A 13,586-nucleotide genomic window follows, 5' to 3' on the forward strand; every position below is an offset into this window, starting at 1 on the left:
CTTCATTTATTTCATTTCCAGGCAACTAAGAGGCAACTGGAGGACTCAGCTGTAACTCACAGGTTTTAACACCAGGGCAAAAAAGTGGCAGTGGGGGGAAAAATGAAATATTGATAGATTTGATTTCATACACTTTTCTGCAATTTTCTTTTTAATAAACATTTCCTGACACTGAATATTGAATAACTTGTGTTCAATGTCTGTTTGAATGGAAATGATATACCTAAAAGGCTGGTCTCAGGGGACATTTACACAGTACTGCATTAAATTTAACATTTAGGGAATGTTTTGATTATGACAGTGACCACAGAATTCCCTCTTGGGAAAATAAACTCTCATTTCCTCAATTTCACACCAAGGAACACCCCCACTCGCGTTTACGACATACAAACACACCTTCTTCTGATGAAATAAGAATAATAATGCTTATTTCCTTAAACTGAAAGGATGAGACACTCGCACACAAATAGGACACTTAAAACTTCCTTAATTAGTTTTTATTTGTTTTATTGTTTTTATTTGTTTCTGTGAGGCAGACTGATGTGCATTTCATGTATAAAACCACTACATGCACATCTAAATTAGAGATGGCATGATGCTGATATTGTAACCGTCACTCCTTAGACTGACACCGTGGGGGAACACATGACAAGGGACTTCCCTGTAGCATCAAAGTCCACCGTGGGCCCTTGTGGTCAGTTGACCAGCTCTCTTCAACGTTCCCAGGAAAGGGATACAACAGTCCAGTGCCTCGGCGGCTCTGGTTCCGCCCCTGTTCACAGATCCGGTGGTGGGTGTAGGGGTCGTCCTGATCACCCTCGTTCTGAGGTCCGCCTAGACTCTCCTAGTGTTGCGGACTACATTTCCCACAACACTGTGGGGGAAACGCATGACAAGGGACTTCCCTGTAGCATCAGAGTCCATCACGGACTCCATTACCCAGGAGTCAACAGGGGATCATGGGACCGGTGACGATTGGTCTCGAACCTATCAGCGCTCTCAGTCACTGAATTACTGATTGGTTTCACCTGTGTGGTTGTGTCACGTCTGTTGTAGTGTAGTATAAAAGCACAGGCTTTAGTTACGTCAAATTGCGAAGTACTGCTTCCCTTACGAACCGTTTTTCTGACTGCCTCTCTCTGTTTTGTTCTGACTCTGATCTTGTTTTTCGACTCTGCTTTTTGCCTTGCCCTTTTTGAACTGAATGCTGGATATCGGATTTGTGATTCCGACCCTTTTCGCCTGTTGTTTCAACCTTGTCTTTTGGATTGCCCTTTTTGATTCATTTGCCTGGTGAGATGATCAAATTTGTGATCATCTATTCTCTTCTGGTTTTGACCTTGGACTACGGCTTTAGTGTTAACAAAGCCAATCTTTTCACTTTTATACGCACACGTCTGAACCTTGCTGACTGCTTACAGTAACTGTGCATCACCAAACTGATACATTTTCTTTAACATAATAACCACAAACCATTTAAAAGAGCTCTTCACTTCAGAAGAGTGCTGTTTCAGAACAGACTTGTTACAGTATGGTATAATCGTTTTTCTTTTCCTCTGATATTCATTTTATCCATTTATTTAGCATACTAATACGGGCCAAGAAGTGGATTGGATGAGTGCCACCTCTCATATAAACATAAATAAAGTTTACAACAGCATGTAAATAACACTCATATTCATGAAGTTCAACTGCAGACACTCAGCTAAGCAGCAGATTAGTACCTCACTGAATACTCTGACCACACACACATTCTTGTACATACTTCAAATGTTCCGTTTGCACCTCAGCATCCAACACACCAAGAAGAGCTAGGGTCATGATGTCTTGCCAAAACACACAGCATAAAACCACGAAAATCCAATGCAGCCCAATATATTACACAGCTGCCACTGACTCAGTGTGTTATGGAGTCTAAAATGAAGATGCAGTTTTTCATCTGCGCAGGCTATTAATTACCAGCCCCTCATATATTCTGCTATTGCAAGTTGCCTGGACAGACATGGAATGAGCTCACCGTGTCTCGCCAAAACACATGCAGGGGATTAATTCACTCTAAACCACAAAATCAGATTAGCAGAGATGGTTATGGAGCTGTCTGTTACTGGTTGAGCGGTTTTCCTCCTAGGGCTGCGGACCATTTCACTTCTCTCATGGGTTCGAACATGGCCAGTGTTTGATAAGGCGAACACTCAGCTGAGCCCGCTAGTATAAAACAATATAAATGCTTTATGATTTTATAAAATAGCAACAAATACCATTTAATAAAAGACTATACTTAAGAAATCACTTACCTCGGCACAACTCCTTCCTATATGACCATTCTCAAACCTCTCCTTATGCCTTTAAAACAGACTGTTTTGGTTATTGTGCCTTTAAGACTGATGTATGTAAATAACCTTTGTTCTGATTGGCTGTCCTGCATTCAAAACCTATCCAGGTTGAAACACTATACAACTTCAGCATGGTTGGGTGGAGCTGAACCACTACAGGCTAAACAGGTGGCAATAGGTAAATGTGACATCACAAAAACAGCGATCTGTATGTTTCGTAACGCTAACGATCTTTTCATGCTGCATCAAAGTAATTAAAAAAAAAAGAAAAGTGAGGTAAATGGTTTTCATTATACAGACCCTCATAATAATCTCAATAATCAGCATTAAAGACGTCTTCCGATTACTGCATAAATAACTTATTAACTGCTTTAATATATAATTCAATTTACATGTATGTATATGAAGAATAAGACGCTTCTAGCCTGGCTAAGCCAATCAGATTTCAAACCCTGAACTATTCACATTATAATGCTCATCTGGACATTAAAGAACACAGAAGTACTTTTGAGGAACCCAAAGTGATCACACTTCCTATACTGGCAGAAGCCAACAAAGGTTCATTTAAACAGCACAGTTAATCTACAGACTTCCCTACTCCCCTCTCAACACTCTGACACTGGGCATGACCTCTGAGTAAGGATGTCTCAGACCTTTTCATGCTTATGCGATATTGTAATAGTGATGACAGGCGCATGTGTGTTTTATTTCCCAGCACTGGACTGCAGCAGTACCTCCCTCCCTTTAGGCTCTGACATGGAAGACCGCTGATGTGTGAGCCAAAGTGCTGTCCTTTCATCTCTATGGCTGCTTTTGTCACTTAGTAACACCAAGAAGTGGCATTAAAACAAGCAGAGACATTCTGCTCAAAGTGTGGATTCAAAACTTTCAATCCTTACAGCAATTATGTTTGTAAGCAGAAGTGGCGATCAGCTGCTACGTCTATGATGAAATGTTTTGCAGAATGAAAAATGCAGTGTTTCATTTCTTGTCACTAAAACAGGCTGAAAGTGTCGACCACATTCTGTAACAACAGCTTTGAAACTAAATGTAAATGTAACTGCCTACATTTTTACATCTGTCTCATTACTAGGTAATTACTAAATAATTACTAGGTAATGATTAGATAACTTTTTCCTTTAGGGGATCTGAGATTTGCTGTTTTTCCTGGTTTGCCAGCTGCATGTCTGGGCCGTGAAGGGTGGCCGCCTCTCAGAGTTTAGAAGGCTGAAGGTAAACTCTGTACATGAGGTTTCTTCCCTCTTGGAGGAAAGCTAACGCAACAGTTTTATAAGCTAAAGTGAGGTTTCAGCATGCACATGTCTGCACACTTAATCCGGTTTAACAGAGCTTGCTTCAACTTCCATGCCGTGCTCAGCTGGCATACCCTAACATGGGACATTTGGCAACGGTGCCATGTCATGAAGACATATTACACCATTATTTGTAGTGTAGCCGCTTCCTACTTGCATTAGCCACATGTTGCAGGATCCTTGACCATAGACCTGTACATTCTTACACAGACTATTCTTTGAGGGTTCTTTAATACAGAAAAGGGTTCCATATATAACCAAGAACACTCAAAAGATCCATTGGCATGATTCATGAGTTCTTTGCATCATGAAAGGGTTCTTCAGATTGATGGAGAATGTGCTGCAGATGGTTTTTTATAGAACTTTTTTGGAAAGGGCTCTATTTAGCACCCAAAAGGGTTCTTCTATTCTCACAAGTTTGACATTGCAATAATTGAAGAACCCTACAGGGTCCTAAATAAAGCACATCAATCTGACCCTTTCATGATGCAAAGAGATCTTTGAGTGTTCTTGGTTCTAATCAGAACCATCTTTACTAAGGAACCCTTCAAGAACCACCTTTGTTAAGAGCGTAGGAATAAGATATAATAAGATAAGTTTAATGTTGGAGCACTGATGTACATTTAAATTGTATTCATTTATACACATTTCTTGAACATAACAGAGCTCCGCTGCATATCTTTGCTATTAAACATTCACTATTAAACAAAGCCCTATGTTGAAAGGGGCTTTGAACATCATGACATGAATGCCAGAAAATGTTGGAAATATTCCTTTGAGACTCTGGTCCATGCTGACATGATGACATCACGCAGTTCCTGCAGAATTTTCAGATCAACTTCAAATGCTGTGCATCTCCTGTTCTGCCACATCCCAGTGGTATTCTACAGGATTCAGGTCAGGTGATTGGGAAGGCCACTGAAGAACACTGCACTCATTGTCATGTTCATGGAAGCAGTTAGAGATGACCTTTTACTTTGTGACATGGTGCATTATTATGCTGGAAGTAGCCATTAAAAGATGGTAGATTTTGGCCATGGAGCGCTGCACATGGTCAGTGATAATACTCAAATAGGCTGCAGCATTCAAACAATGATGGATCGGTATTAATGGGCCGAAAGTGTGCCAAGAAAACATTGCCAGTATGGCATTAACATTGCTGTACATGCACTGCTATCACATGATTGACTGATTGGATAATCACATGAATAAGTAGGTGTATAGGTGTTCTTAATAAAGTGCTCGGTGAGTGCATCTGCATGAGCATTGCAGAGAAATACAACATTCATTTCAGTAGGATTATAAATGCAGTAAAATAAATAAACTTCAGTGCAATGGATAAAATGTATAAAACATTCTGTTCTTCCAGAGTGCAATGCATACATCATCAAACCACTGGTCAAATCTACACATCCAATCAGTTCCTCATCTTCAGCATATTGGTCAAGTTAGTTTGGCATGTCATGCTACAGTATGCATTACAATCCAGTGCAATTATTTTTCTACATGACACACACACAGACCGACAAACACTCGGAGTATCAGTTCCAGTCTGCTTGTCCCTCTGAGGGACAGCCTGAGGTTTTTACACCCTGCTGCTTGTACTTCAGGGCCCAGAACTGGCAAAGCACACAGGCCAGAAAATATTTGGCAACCCTCAGTTCCAGTCTAAACAGAAAAGGCCTATTATGTGTTTTGCTCTCTGGCAAATTTTTCTATCGCCTTAAGGTCACTTCAGCTCCTTAATTTGCCCAATTAAAAGCGACCCCATTATGACTGACTTGCATTGTGGTAGTACTCGTAAGTAACGTGCGCTCATGCTTGTTCAGGATCTGGGCTAAGGCTAACATTTGCCTTATGATTACAAAGCACTCTATTGAAAACCCATGCACAGGCATTCCACAGGCATGATGACATCACAAAGACGCGCCGAGCCCATTCCAACCTTCAGATCCCATTCATCCAGCCCATAGGCAATGAGCTCACAGTCTAACCCTGCAAAACAAACAGCAGTTAGACTTCAGCCCTTCCAGCTCCGCTCCGCCAGCGCGCTGAGGACCTGCTTTAAAACCAGAAGTGAAAACACGAGTCACTGCTGTTCTGTCAAAAGCTCTGTTTTGTCAAGGTTTAAGCAACATGGACTGCAGTGTGCCAGTGATATGCGAATCTAACTACACAAAGCCAGCTTAAAGGGGAATTCCATTAATCGAGACATTCACTGAACAAAGTCATTCAGCGAGTGGTTTGATGTGAGCACTCTAGAGCAGTGGTCACCAACCCTCCTCCTGGAGATCTACTTTCCTTTCCAATCTGAATCTGCTATTCCTGACCACTGCTCTAAAGAAACGTAATCACTCTGATGTTGTTACGGTGGTGGTGGTGATAGGAACCAGGTGTCACATTATCCAAAAAAAAAAAAAAAAAAAAAAAGGCTTTTTATTCACCATCAAAAACCACCAGTGAACTTACATGTCTTATGAGTTTTTATATGTCAGACTGATAATAAGATAAGCGAAAATTAGAAAATACATGTTGTCTTTATGGACTATTTCGCTTTACAACACCCTGCATGTATTTCTCTTTCATAATGGATGTAAAAAAAAAAAATAAAAAAAAACATTTACACCATAAGCTTTTCTGAAAACTACTGTATAACACTTCCTTGGGTATCATTCTACATATCCATTAGACAGACAGGCAGACGCTTTATTGATGCCGAAGGAAATTTAGCAGCCAGTAGCTGGACACACAACACTGTACAGTAATAGTAATAAGGGTGTAAACGATATAACAGGAAGAATAAATACAAAATCCTAACTACAGGCATATATACAAACAGAAAAATACAACAATCTGTAATAATAATAATAATAATAATAATAATAATAACCTGAGATGAAAGACGCAGCGCAATAATGAATGTACAAGGAAGTACAGGTAACGGTATATAATGACCATACTCAATGAATAAATATGTGTAGATACTGGTACCAAATAAAGTGTCTAGTGTCAAGATGTGCAAGATGCGCAATAAGGTATGCAGAAAGTGCAATATGTGCAGCAAGGTGTCCATATGTGCAGATGGATAAAGAAACATAAGATTAAGCCTGAAATATAGACCTATGATTCATTATTTAACATGAGATTCAGATTCAGTCCTCATCTATCCTCTTCCCTCTTTTTCATTACCATTACATGCGGCAACACCAATCATACCACAAACCACTGCCTAAAAACAACACAGAACATAAACAAAATATCAAATGTCCATGAAAGTTAATCAAAAACCTAAAAATCGAAATTCCCTCACTTACAACTTGTTAAAGCTGCACTACATAAGATTTTTTGTTACAACTGAAAGAAGAAGCATTACTGAGCACAGATTTTAAAGACCATGCTAAAATATGGTGTGTGTGCTTTGCCACAAGTCTCCCTATAACATCCACAATGGTGTCATATCGGACTTGGCGGGACTTTTCTGCACCACGTCATAGACCTTTATGTATTAACATCCGTGCACTGGCTCAAAAAGAAAATGCAGCTCAATGTTTAGGTCTCAAATACACAATCACCATTACACTCATGAACATAACAATAAATCAATTATACACTCACATCCTGGGAAGTTCAAGTTTTGACTGAGTTCTCCTTGAATACTCCACCCACTCGTTGGGGTCCAAAGCACAACCAGCAGCACAAAATGTTCTATCGCACACTGTACACAATTAAACACGTCCAACTTCCAACAGAACTATAGATCCAATTTAAATAGAACTTACATAGTCAAGATTTAAGATAAGGTAATATTAATTGTGAGACATGATTAGAACTACAGCTCTTGCAAAATTGGACTGCAATTGCAATTTCATTGCAATAGTCATTTCATCATTATTCATCATTCAGCCCTATAAACCAGAATAAACTCTGTTGCATTTTTCCTTATACGACTTATTTGAAACTAGAAATTTCACCATGTAGCTCAATGCAAAAGGCCATTTTAGAAAAAGTTTTGTTCTTTTTTTTTTTTTTTTAATTGTTCACAGTAAGTCTCTCTGGGCTCTAAAGCATAGATAATTCTGTAAAACCTTAAGGAAGACCTAGAACACAGTTTGAGTGGGTTGAGAGAAGTTTTAGGGATGTATTTATGGGAACAATTGGCGTGACTACTGAACTGTAGTGTTTGCTAGCAACATTAGTCTCATAGGTCCAGAAATAAGCAAAACTTGGGTATCTGGGTTACTGTAAGACTACAAACCTCTAAACCTTAAAGCTACAAACTGGTATTTGGCCTTTGTGTTTGCATCACATTTTTGGTGTATTCACCATAAAGTCATTCCTCAAATTCTCCTGCTCCAGTCATAGCAATTAAAGCTTTTAAATACATTTCTTTGGGGGGGGGGGGGGGGGGGGGGGTTCTATATCATCTTTCATAATTTCCTTTTGTTTTAAATAACTTTATTGTACTGTGAAGGAGTTATAGCACCCCTCTAAAATTTATAGACAAAAGTTCATAGTAACTAAGTGCAGTCTTAAAAATATTCATTAACTTTCAAATAAAAAGACAGCCAAGCTTTCATGATGCAGTGAAAGGACAAGAGGAGCTAAGGAAAGTGAGAAAGAGGGAGAGTGAGAAACTAGAAGAGCTCAAAATGAGGACAGGGCACCAAGTAAACAAACTCATTGGATCTGTGCCATAAAGGGGCAAGTTACTGGTGAAGCACACCCCCACCCCCCACCCCCCCAGGCGGAGTGATTATAACAGCACAGGGGGTAACTACACTAGTGGGGGCAATTACTATAAACACCCTGAGCGAGGGGGCAGACCTTAAATTCCAGGGCTTCTGTAGCACACAGTCCATCACTACTCACAATTATTTCAACAAATTTCCATGAAAAGAACATAAGGAACACCAGCTTACTTGAAACACATTTACAATAGAACCCAATGAGCAGTTGCTTCAGAACCTGCAGCTCCCATTATATCCAGACTCGATTCTATTCTATTCGGCACCTGCAAATGGGCTTCTAATTTTATTTAGTGGTATTACTATGAAGTCACACAATCATGTGGTGGGCATTTTCAAGTTCATTCAGTGGCACTGGCAGTTTGTTAAGACATACCAAAGCTAAAACCAACCCAGCAATGGCAGTAAAACATGTTTGTTTGGGATCCTCACTTTAAAACCATTTTTAAAGCGTATTAACCAATATATTTAAGTATATTGGATGAATTTTCTTTGATTTATTGCTAATAACAAATTAAATATTAAACTCTAAACAGCTGAGAAGCTAAACAGCTAATTCTGGCCTGTTTTGCTTGGTCTTCATCCACCTGCATGGCTGTAGCTGCAGCAACAGTGACGAGACAAGTTCTATCAGAGCAGTCAAGAGTTACAGCTCGCCTGCCAAAACGGTGGTCGGGTGTTCTTAAAGACTTAATCAAATTCTATGCTATTCTATTCAGTGCTGTTCTATGCTATTCTATTCAGTGCTGTTCTATGCTATTCTATTCAGTGCTGTTCTATGCTATTCAATGCTGTTCTATGCTATTCAGTGCCATGCTATTCAGTGCTGTTCTATGCTATGCTATTCAGTGCCGTTCTATGCTATGCTATTCAGTGCCATTCTATGCTATTCAGTGCTGTTCTATGCTATGCTATTCAGTGCTGTTCTATGCTATGCTATTCAGTGCTATTCTATGCTATGCTATTCAGTGCTGTTCTATGCTATGCTATTCAGTGCTGTTCTATGCTATTCAGTGCCATGCTATTCAGTGCTGTTCTATGCTATGCTATTCAGTGCTGTTCTATGCTATTCAGTGCTGTTCTATGCTATGCTATTCAGTGCTGTTCTATGCTATGCTATTCAGTGCTGTTCTATGCTATGCTATTCAGTGCTGTTCTATGCTATGCTATTCAGTGCTGTTCTAAGCTATGCTATTCAGTGCCGTTCTATGCTATGCTATTCAGTGCTGTTCTATGCTATGCTATTCAGTGCCGTTCTATGCTATGCTATTCAGTGCTGTTCTATGCTATGCTATTCAGTGCCGTTCTATGCTATGCTATTCAGTGCCGTTCTATGCTATGCTATTCAGTGCCATTCTATTCAGTGCTGTTCTATGCTATTCTATTCAGTGCTGTTCTATGCTATTCAGTGCCATTCTATTCAGTGCCATTCTATTCAACTGGCTTCTTTTGTATTCAGCAGCTCTTCTACTCTATTCAGCACCTGCCCTTTGACTTCTATTCAATTCTTTCAGCACCAGGCCACTGGCCTTTTTCTATTCTATTCATTCTTGCTGTCTTCTATTATACTCAGCACCTGCCCACTGGTCCCTACTCTACCCTACTCTAACATTCCATTCACTGGTGTCCATTCCACTCTATTTTATTCCATTCCATGCTATTCTATTGCCTTCTTATGCATTCAGCAGCTCTTCTATTCTACTCTATTCAGCACCTGCCCCCTGACTTTTTTCAATTCTGTTCTTTCAGTACCTGGCCACTGGCCTCTGTTCAGAACCTATTTAATTCTATTCTATTCAACACTTGCCCTATGGCATTTATTATATTCTATTCAGTAACTGCACACTAGAGTCTGAGAGAGCTAGTGGGTTTTGTGTTCTTTTACTAAGACTAAGTAAAGACTGCTTTAACTGCATTTTTAATTTACTATATGCTTTCGTTCAGATTAAACTGACACTTTACTAAATCAACCGAAAGCCTATGAGTTCAGAGTGTAATGCATTAAACAGAATAACAGGATTGCAATGGAATGTTCCTGTAGGAGGGAGAGCAGAGGTGCTGCAGTCAGGATAATTGCAGGATGAGCAGATGCTAATCCAGCATTTCATAAGCAAAACTCCCATCTCACAAACAGCATATGATTCATTCTGTGTGGGAGTGATGGGAATGAGAGGAGCCAAACACACACAGGCTGACTTCCTATATAGATATCAGTGAGATATGAATGTGCCTAAATTAATCTAATGCAGCTGACATCTTCACTTGCTCACTGTTTTCTTATCTGAATATGTTTAAATAAGACAAGAACAAGCTCTCAAAGCACAGTGCTTCAACTATAAGCTTATCTGCACTTTAAAGCAGCAGCTGGGGATTTGCTGTTATGCCTACGCATTAAAACAGTTTGAACACAAAGAAATGAAAACAAATAAACACACTAATCACCAATTAATCACTTTAATCTATCAACCTGAAGCCACGATGTTCCAAATGCACTGAACGCCCACGACCAACACTTGCTCAACGTGAAAGTGAAAAAGCAAGGTAGTAAGACAGAGGAAAATATGATCGTTTCTTACCATAGCTGGTCCAGTCATTAACAGTGAGCAGCCATGACACAGCTCACCAAACTTCTCCCCATAATGCTTCCCACAGTACAGCTTCCCCTCTCGCTCATAGTACCAGTTTCTCAGGAGATCACAGCATTCAGAGCACCTGAGGACACCAAAGATGAAAACAAGCAGGTTTCAAATACAGTAAAAGGGCATTTTATAATATTGCAGCTACAAAAAGAAGCACAGAAATACAGTACAAGTCAGATACCAGGCTTTTTCCAGTGTAAAACAACAACCTAACTCAATGGGACTGAAAGGATGTGTAGAGGTCAAGAAGCCCTTACTTAGAAAAGGAAAAAAAAAAAAAAAAAAAAAGAAAATTTGCACAACACTAAAACTGGAGTAATGCTTATAGACTGATGAGTCGAAACCTTATATATATGGAAGAACCAAAAGGCAAAGAATAGACTCCTTAAACCATGTCCACAACCCTCAGTCATGTTTGGAGACTCAGTGCAAATTTAATGATGTACAACAGCATCTAGATTTGGTCATTCATTTTTAATGGAAGGTATCATGACTGCATATATAATGCAATAATTTGCACCGAAGCAAAGTGCGGAGAAGGTTGAGATGTACTTATCAGCACAGAAGCTGCACTTGTTCTCAGAACACTGGGGATGCGTTTGGGATTACTTGGATCATGAGAAGAAAAAAAAAAAAAAAAAGGCAACCAACTTCAAAGACTGAACTTTGGGGGTGTAGAAAAATAACCTGGCAGCCTCCCTTAAAAGATTAAAGAGAGTCTCCTGAAAAAAATGGCTACTGTAATGCAAAGTGTGTTAGGGTTAGATTTAGGTTACATTTAGTTTTGTTATTTAGTTTTAGACATTGTTTGGCTATTTAGTTTGTGAATATTAGATAGCTATATATAAAAAAAACATTTAGCAGCTCTAGAATAGACAACAAGGACATAAACTCACAGAAAATAAAGATAAATAAGGCCAAATACATAAATTACATTTGATTGTAATCAATTCATAGCAAAACTAATGCAACTGATTCACCACTTTTAGATCAATGAATCACTTTTTTACCCCCTGAGCAGTTATACTTAAGTACACACCAGTTGGATTAGCATGAAACGTGTTATTATTATTATTATTATTATTATTATTATTATTATTATTATTATTAATAATAATAATAATAATAATAATAATAATAATAATGATAATAAATGATAATAATAATGATAAATGATCAACAGCAGCAAGGAGAGTCCACATTCCACTGAGCATCTAAATCCCTCACGCTATGAGGAGAAAGAAGTGAAAACTGCTGGAATATGAGGTGATTGTGAGGACACAATGGAAAGCCGTGGTGTTTGGTTTCAAAGGCTTGTGGCTGCGTTTCAAACAGAAGAGCTTGATCTGAGAGAGAGCCTGAAAGATCCAGAGAGATCCAAGCACACTCAACATGCTCCTTATTGGAGATGGTGGAGAGATTTGACGAGGACACGGTATGAAAAAGTAAACAAAGGCATGCTTGGAGGGACATGCACACACAGACTTACACACGAGCCCACCCACAGAAACACAGGGGCGCTTTGCTGAAGAAAGTCTAAGGCAAGCAAGACGGCAGGAATTCAACATTCTTTTCAGCTGTTACCTCACACTAATGGGGAAATTGACTTAATTAAAGGCGACTGAGCTTCTGAACTGTGGAGCAAAGCTCCTCAGGCGTTCTGTTATTGCAGAAGAACATTAGTCTAGAAGAACATGGAAAGTACAAGGCTTGTCCTGAGCATGCCTCAGCTTGCTCTGCAAGGCTAGTTAGACTGAGTGTGTGAAAGAGTGGATGGAAACAATGTCAGTGAGGGCTAAGTGGTGCCCTGAGAAGTACCTTAGGATGCCTTTAGGGAAAAATGTGTTTACAAGACACTATGTAGCATTTCCCCTTGATGAACACAAATTCAAAAGGTTACATAACTGCTTTTGAACTGCTTTTCAGCAGATTTTGATGCTGAATCTGGTTGAGAACTGTAAAAGCAGCAAGACCTCAAGCAAGACTTCTTCAAGACTTAAATCAATCAGCTCTGCAGGACTATGTTTTCACAGCTTAAATGAAAAGTCAGCTCATGAAATGAATTCCCTCCTAGATAGTCCATGATCAACTGCGAGTGGTATTATTGCAAAGTGGAAGCATTTATGAACCACAGCAACTCAGTCTCTTAGCGCCAGACCACGTAAAATTACAGTTCAGGTCTCCGAGTGCTGTAACGTAAAATGTATTGGATGGAGTGGTGTAAAAGCACACCACCACTGGACTCTGGAGCAGTGAAAACATTCTCTGAAGTAATGAATCACACTTCTCCATCTAACAGTCTGATGGAGGAGTCTGGGTTTGGTGAATGCCAGGAGAAGGTTACCTGCCTGATTGCATTGTGCCAACTGTAAAGTTTGGTAGAGGAGGGATAATGCGATAGGGGGTTTTTCAGGGGTTCACTAGGCCCCTTAGTTCAAGTGAAGGGAAATCTTAATGCTTCAACAGACCAAGACATTTTAGACAACTGTACACTTCCAACCTTGTGGGAATAGTTTGGGGAAGACCCTTTTTTGTTCCAGCATGACTGAGCCCCAG

General features: G+C 39.5%; 1 protein-coding gene across 1 annotated transcript in view; it reads right to left on the reverse strand.

Annotated features, from left to right (window-relative positions):
• limk2 (LIM domain kinase 2) overlaps positions 1-13,586 on the reverse strand; it is a 56,026-nt gene that overhangs the window by 23,544 nt on the left and 18,896 nt on the right. Inside the window, exon 3 of the mRNA XM_017725415.2 lies at positions 10,968-11,103. Coding sequence (XP_017580904.1) covers positions 10,968-11,103 — 136 coding nt within the window. The remainder of the gene's footprint in view (positions 1-10,967; positions 11,104-13,586) is intronic.

This window comes from Pygocentrus nattereri, chromosome 20 (genome assembly GCF_015220715.1).
Source record: "Pygocentrus nattereri isolate fPygNat1 chromosome 20, fPygNat1.pri, whole genome shotgun sequence".
NCBI lineage: Eukaryota > Metazoa > Chordata > Actinopteri > Characiformes > Serrasalmidae > Pygocentrus > Pygocentrus nattereri.